The sequence below is a fragment of the Mytilus edulis genome, chromosome 2 (genome assembly GCF_963676685.1).
Source record: "Mytilus edulis chromosome 2, xbMytEdul2.2, whole genome shotgun sequence".
Classification (NCBI taxonomy): Eukaryota; Metazoa; Mollusca; class Bivalvia; order Mytilida; family Mytilidae; genus Mytilus; species Mytilus edulis.
This window is the reverse complement of record NC_092345.1, coordinates 106,360,227-106,367,997: the sequence shown is the minus strand read 5'-3', so window position 1 is coordinate 106,367,997 and position 7,771 is coordinate 106,360,227. Positions and strand designations below refer to the sequence as shown.

At 31.2% G+C, this 7,771-nt stretch overlaps 1 protein-coding gene across 1 annotated transcript; it reads right to left on the bottom strand.

Annotated features, from left to right (window-relative positions):
- Nucleotides 1–2,494: 2,494 nt before the first annotated feature.
- Nucleotides 2,495–7,624, bottom strand: LOC139513874 (dephospho-CoA kinase domain-containing protein-like). The gene is made up of 4 exons (XM_071302803.1): nucleotides 7,459–7,624; nucleotides 5,629–5,832; nucleotides 4,621–4,708; nucleotides 2,495–3,531 (listed from the first exon to the last, which is right to left on the bottom strand). The coding sequence occupies exons 1-4, from the start codon at nucleotides 7,607–7,609 to the stop codon at nucleotides 3,252–3,254; spliced, it is 723 nt and encodes a 240-aa protein (XP_071158904.1). The 5' UTR covers nucleotides 7,610–7,624; the 3' UTR covers nucleotides 2,495–3,251.
- Between the last annotated feature and the right edge of the window lie 147 nt (nucleotides 7,625–7,771).

The following is a 7,771-nucleotide window of genomic DNA, read 5'->3' as shown; positions in this document are numbered from 1 at the left end:
TTTTTATAGTGTGGAAAACCCCCCAACAAATCTTAATGAGATTGATGAGAATGAGACACACAAATGAATAGATTGACTTTAAACACTTTTTAACACATTTCCCTTCTGTTTCTAGCGAAATTAGTGTATTTTGAGCTCTCCCTTTACACTATATACATTTCTTTTACAATCCGGAAAAATCAGTATGATGAGATATTCTAAATATATCCAACCTACATCATATTTTATAGTGACGTCATTGTTGGAATGCCACACTACGCAGAAGCACGGATATCCTTCACTGGTTATTTAAATCATTCTCAGAGTTCGTGCACTAATTATAAATTGTTATTTGTTAAATTTAAACATAATTATGTTTGCTGTAGATGATTCAAACATCAACATGCAATACTTTAATTTGTAGGTCAACAACTTTCAATGTAAACAAAGTCCTTGGAGATACATGAGATTGGGGAAAGAAACGATTTTTTCTGTAAAATTCTGGTTTGTGAATCTACCTCCAAATCAGGAGCACCTCAATTGATGAGTCATTATCCACTAAAATAAAACTTAAAATGTGACATTTAGTATATGATAAGTAGTCTTCCATTAAAACTAAATTGTGTGTACCAACAAATAAATCATTGTAATGGTAAAAAAAATATAAAAAAATAAAAATGTAGCATTCTAAAGTTTGAACCTATTTATTTATTATTTTTTATTAGTTAATGTATCCCTGTGATGAGAGTTGTAACTGGGAACTTTATCAATGGAAATTTAAAACTGAATAGATTTTTCAGTCCTAACTTTCTTAAGAAAAAAATAAAAATCATAGAGTACTGTCACAAAAAATGGAAAATGGCCTAGCCTGCAGTTCAGTGGTACACAATTAAGATTTCAGAAAATATTGGAGTTGTTAAATGACAGAATTCAGTTGAATTTTACATTATTAACTATCAACTTTAATCGAATGTTTAGATCTAGAAGATACAGATCTCTTCCATTGGTCCAAATTGAATCCTAAACTAAGGAAACGAAATTACATTAAACATATGAAGACTATCAAAAGATACCCCCCCCCCCTAAAAAAAAGAAAGAAACAAGGGCCGTCTTTCTCCTCAGAGCTGTTCAGCTCTTTGATTCAGAGTTTGATCTTGAGTCATTTTTTAAACCAAATTTATAAAGGATAGTACAGTGCAACCTGCCTAATCCGACATCGTGAGTATTCAAACATCTTGCTTAAACCGACACATTTTCATGGTCCCAAAATATGCCTATCCTTGCAGAAAAAACCTGGGTATTCCGACACCCTGCTTAATCTGACATTTTTTTCTGGCCCCCCAGTATGTCGGATTGGTCAGGTTGCACTGTACAAGTAAATGTTTTGTGTAATCAACATTTCCTTCAGTCTTGAGCGCATTTTTTTTCAAAAAATAATTTTAACCATTGTAATTTTTCGTTTTATCATGTTTATTACTTTTTATACAACTGCAAAATATTTTTGGGGATTGTATAATGGTATGATGTTGATTACTTTAGTTTAAGTGAAGGATCTCTATGAAAGTTTTTAAGAAGGTTCAATACCACAAAAGTAAGGTTGGGATTGATTTTCGGGATGATGATCCCAACTGTTTAGGAAAAAAGGGGCACTTATCTAGTTTCAGGACAATAACTTGTGTATAAGTATTTCAATTGCTCTGAAATTGTACCACAATGTTTAAAGTAGAAGGTTTGGATTTATTTTAAGGGTTATGGGGCAAACAGTTTAGGAATTAAGGGCCAAAATACGAAGCATTTTTCTAGTTTCTGGACAATAACTTTTGTGTAAGTGTATGGATCTCTCCGACATTGTACCACAAGGTTCCATATAACAAAGGGAAGGCTGGGGTTGAGTTAGGGGTTAATTGTCTAAAATATGGAGGAATTGGGGGACAAAAAGGGCCAAAAAGAAGCATTTCTCTAGTTTCCAGACAATAATTTGTGTTTAAGTGTATGGATCTCTCTGAAATTGTACTACAAGGTTCCATACTACCAAAGAATGGTCGAGATTGAGTTTTAGGGTAATTGCTCCAAAGGTTTTTTTTACAAAATTTGGAGGGATTTTTTTAGGGGATTTATATTTTATAAATTTTTCAAATTTCCAATTTTTGTAAAGTTTCAAGAAGAAAACTTCAGTTACACAGTATTGCTCAATAGATTTGTAAGATCTTTAACCACATTTATTTTATGTCAAAAACCTATATTATATCACAATCCAAATTCAGACAGTATCAAGCTTGAATATTGTGTCCAAATTTGCCCTAACGGTTCAGGGTTTTGACCTCTGCAGTCGTATCATGCTGTGTTCAGCAAAGCATTTTATTAAATTAACCATTATAGTTGCGGTTTCTTAAAATAGATCAGTCAAGTGCAACACACAACTGTCTGAATGTGTAATGTGTCAATCTGCTTTGAAGAGTGAAGAGGAATGAAAGCAGTAATAATACAGGAAACAAATGATTATAAAAAAATGTCCTTTCTAATATATATATAATTACTTTATTACATCAATCATGATAAAAGAAATGTTACATATAAAGATTATAAATATACATAAGTAAAAAAGAAACAATATTAATAATGCTCTTGATGACATGAGGCTATCTATAGCAATTTTGTTCTTATTGTAGAACATATATAATAAATCAAAGTCCTAGTGTTGCATATTTCATCAAGTTTAAAGGGAAAAAAAACAAAAAAAATCTGTTTTTGTATCTAGATTTTTGAAATTTATTGAATAAATACTATCAATGTGTATTGGAGTATGACCCTATGAACTGCTAAATAAGATTATTTACTTAAAACTCCAATTATATACTCATAAAATATCATGGACAAATTTTTACAAGGGCATTTACAATACTTCTACTCTAGTTCAAAGGAGTTAATATCTTTTATTTAAGGGGGTACAGAACACTGAAGGGAGATAATTCTTTACAAATCAGCTGAATGTTTTGAGTATTTTAAATAGTATGAAAATTTGAACTCTAAATGAACAAAATTAGCCAAACAAGCCACATCTATGTAGTCAAAGTGTTGTGTACACCTAAAAATTACAGGTACCCCAATTTCAGAACCATATGGTAAAAATGGCTTGATTGTGTGATTTAAAATTTGAAAATCTGTATCATGCAATGTATTCTGAACGACTTTGGAAAGTCATATATATCTCTCTGAATAAATACTCAAATAGCATACAGATTTACAATTTCATAATTTCATAATTTGTTCAATTAAAACAATTTTAATGTACAGCTAAATAATCCAACTACCGAGAAAAATCCTAAAGAGAGTAAAATTCTAATTTTCCAATGAAGGTAACTGTCTTTTAATTTTTGATGAATATTTTTGACTTGTTGCCTAGTATATTCAATATCAGCATCATTGTCAATAATATATGTTGCTTGTTTACGTTTGTCAGCCAATGACATTTGAGATCCTATTCTTTGATCAGCGTCCTCCTTGGATAAGCTATTTCTTTTCATTAGCCTTTCTTTTTGTTGTTCCTCTGAGCTGAAATAAATACATTTAAAGAAAATAACAAGATTATTCACCAAAATTTGCATACTGAAAGTTGTTATTTACTCCATATGATGCACCAGACTCCAAATGAAGTGGACAAAAGCAACTATATGTACAGTTTTTATAGCAACTATGACTGTTACATAACAATTAACACAGGTATCACTATATGACATCAACTGAGTGAAGTTCTAAAACCTAATTTATAAGGCTTTATGAGTGATTAATGCAGCAGAGTGATTAATGCAGCAGGGTGCTCTTTGACACATTTCCCATATCCTTTTTTAAATTATATGTTGTGGAAACCTTTAAGAACCCACTTTTATATAAAGTTTTATAGCTCTTCAATAGTTTTTGTTCTTATACATCCTTGGCTTTCAAAATATAAATGTTTAAGAACTTTAACTGCAGACTGTATGTTATAATAACTGGAAGAAAAACTAAGTCCATATATAAGTAACATACAAAAAACTGGAAATATATTTTTACAAAATTTTCTTCTAGATATTAGCTTAAGATCATAAACAAGCTTCTGTCCAAGTTTGATAGCAATCCAGGCTTGTTTAAGAAAGTTATTAAAATTTTAAAACTTTAACCACAGAGTGAATTTAATGTAAATAGCTGAAGGACACCTCCAGGGGTGCGGGAATTTCTCGCTGCATTGAAGACCTGTTGGTGATCTTCTGCTCTTGTCTGTTCTATGGTCGGTTTGTTGTCTCTTTGACACATTCCCGATTTCCATTCTCAATTTCATAAACAGGATTTTTTTTTTAATTTATTTCTGGATACTATCTTGTGATCATAAACATATTTTAAGAAAGTTATTAAATTTTCAAAAACTTTAACCACAGAGTGAATATTTGTGGACGCAGTGTCCTACAGAATATAGGATCGCTATGTCTAGCTTTATCCCCAAAAGTTGAAGGCTCGACAAAAACCTATAAAACAGCAGAAAAAAGTGCAAGAAAATATTTTCACGGCAATACTTCATTGTTTGAATACGTTCATTAGTTTGCTTTAGTTACCAATGAATGATGATTGTGTTTGATGACAAGGAATCATAGCTTTGATAAAACTTACCATGATACAACAACAATGTAGGAAGCATATGGGACTAACTTCCCGGTCTCAAATAGTAATGGTAGATCTAGTATCACAAATTGCCTTCCTGAAAAAAAGTAATTGTCAAATAGTCTTTAGAAGACCTATTGGTGACCTTCTGCTGTTGTCTGTTCTATACAGCAATTAGTGAAAATTACAATTCATACAGTAGACAATATAGAAAAGATATATCTTAATTTTCATCAAAATTAAAGTTGTGATAAAAAAAAAAATTGGTTGTCTCCCTTTGAACACTCACTAAATGGCTATTTTATTTATTATGTCTGCTTAGTTCACGCATCGTCGTAAATATAACAGAATTTGATGAGACTGTTGTACAAAGTGAAAGGTTTAATGCTATAAAACCAGGTTTAATCCACCATTTCGTACATTTGAAAATGCCTGTTCCAAGTCAGGAATATGACAGTTGTTGTCCATTCCTTTTTTTTTTAGTGTTTTGTCATTTGATTTTGTCATTTGATTAGGGATTTTCTGATTTGATTTTCCTCTGAGTTCAGTATTATTGTGATTTTACTTTTTGGTAAAATCCAATATTGTCCCAGGTGCACCAAGCTTTGAACAAAGTAATATAAATTTACATTACAATAAACATAGGTTAAGAGTATAAAGAAGATCATATGTTCAATTTAATGGCTGAGAAAGAGTGTAGGTGCCTAAATTGCAGTACATACAAAGGGTAGATGCTTAACTACACAAACTGCATGATTTAAAATTTTATTAAACTGATTGAGTGCAGAAGAATTATTTTATCAGCACTGTGTTTTCACAATTTGGTAGCCAGATCAATTTATCATATTTACTTCAGATGGGTAAAATAGGTGCTTGAAGAATTTATTTAATTCAAAATACTATTTCTTATACTGAATGTACCCGAGAACAAAAAGGGCTCTTTATTATCTGTTTTACCTGAAGTACACCTAAGAAATTCTTAATACCAATAGGCGTTATAAATGTCCAACATCATACCTCTTACAAAAGCTTTCAATATTTTCCACAGCATAGACTTGTATATTTCTGGGTGAGTTATAGAGTTCAGAAGTCTTCTTTTAGATGCATCAGTAAAAATTATTTGTCCTAATTTCTCTCGGTTAAGTTCACCATTTTCATGAATGACTTCATCTCCAAACTGTTTCCGAATTGTTTTCCAAGCTTTTGCTCCTGGGAGAACAACTGTAAAAAAATTGTATAAATTATTTTTATACGATCTTTTAAATTTCACAGCAATAATCTGTATCAAAATCTTTAAAACAAATGTTTATCACATATGCAGTAAAGTATGAAAGTCCAGAGTTATATTTTATAAAAAAAATTATAGCTAGAAATCAAAATATATAAATACAAGATTTGAAAACAGCTTTTTTTATAAATTGTTGGTATGACTGACAGAAATGACATCCTTGTACTTGGAAGGCAATTAAGGTGTCAAAGAAAAAAAAATATTAGCCTTCAAGAGTCATAATTATTTGGACTAAGCGATTATATGATACGCCTGATTTGTGCGTAACTCATACATCTTTACACAGGCACTCGTCTCAGAAAAAATTTCCTATATACCTTTATATAACACAAGGTACTTAACTCGCAATTTAGAAAAATGTCAGGCAGTGACAAAATTCTGTTATATGCCGATTTCTCGGCTGTCAACCCCACTAAAACTTGTTTAAACTTGTTATGTCGTAAATCTTAATTGATTTATCTTCATAATGGTGTATAACACGCCTACTTTTGTTGTCGAATCAGCCAAAGCATTCCTACCCAAGTATGTCAATCCCTACGATTCAATTGTAATTATTTCGTATACCGACGATGGATTGGCAATAAACGCATCACTTCTCTATTAAATATATCTCGGTTTCAGATTGGTCAATGATATGGGAAAGTCTTAATGATTCTCTGAGTTATCTGATCTTGTATCATTTCATACTTAAATTCAAGAGAGAGTCTGAATGACATTGACGTCATGGGAAAATTTTTAACTTATTAGACATACCACAAATAACACTTGTTAGATTTTTTTCACAGTATCTTATACAATTTTACTAACTGGATGATAAATTCTATTCATACGAAAACTAACAGATTTTTCTGAACCAATTTTCATAATTAATCATTTACTGAGAGACGTTTATTGGCAATTTTGTGGAAGAAATAATTATGATTGACATACTCGGGTAGGATTGTTACGGGTGATTCCTACAACAAAAGAAGCCGTGTTATACACCATTGTGTATTTGTGAAGATAAATCAATGAAGATTTACAACATAACAAGTTTTAGTGGGGTTGACAGACGAGAAATCGACATATAATGGAATTTCGTCTCCGCCTGACATTTTTCTAAATCGCGAGTTAAGTACCTTAAGTTATGTAAAGGTATATAGGAAAAAAAATTCAGAGACGAGTGCCTGTGTTTATCATGTTTATAGTGTTTAATAATGTTTATAATGTTTTTTTATATTATGCATTTTTTTTTATATTTTTAAGGATGAGCGAGTCAGGTGAGTGGGTGTGTTCGTATGCTTTATTACATTGTACTTATTGTTTTGGGGAAGGTTAACTTTCTGGTAGTAAGACCCGTCACAGCCAGGCTGGGAGACTGGACAGGCAAATGCTCACATTAAATCTGTACCGATACAGTGTGTTAAATGTCTCCCTTTTTACACCATAACCCATGGTGGTGCTCCTACTAAAGGAGGGAGATACGGAACAAACATACATAGGCCATGTTTCTAAGTTTTTTTTGGACAAAATTGAACCAAACTGACTTTAATAAAAGTATCTTGTTCAAATTTTATCACCTTCTCTTGCTATTAAATCTGCATCTAAAATCAAACAACCACATTCTTCTGATAAAATCTTAGAAACTGTGCTTTTTCCTGTGGCAATTCCACCTGTAAGTCCAACTAAAAACATGACTGCACCGAAGTTGATCCTTTTATTACTGTTCATGTATCAACATCAAGATTGTTCAAAAGTGGAATCAAAATGTGTGATTTATTTTTTAATTTTTAAATAATTTAAATGAAATGGTTTTTCAAATATTTACAATGAAGTATAAATGTATTATGAATGAATAAGTGTTATTGATAAGCCAAATTTTAAGCCTAATCA

What these genes read in the sequence shown, in the direction of transcription:
- LOC139513874 (XM_071302803.1), bottom strand. Translation starts at nt 7,609, where the DNA reads ATGAACAGTAATAAAAGGATCAACTTCGGTGCAGTCATGTTTTTAGTT. An exon ending in AGATTTAATAGCAAGAGAAG is followed by an intron (nt 5,833 to 7,458) that starts GTGATAAAATTT and finishes ATTTTTTTACAG; the next exon opens with TTGTTCTCCCAGGAGCAAAA. An exon ending in ATTGAAAGCTTTTGTAAGAG is followed by an intron (nt 4,709 to 5,628) that starts GTATGATGTTGG and finishes ACTTTTTTTCAG; the next exon opens with GAAGGCAATTTGTGATACTA.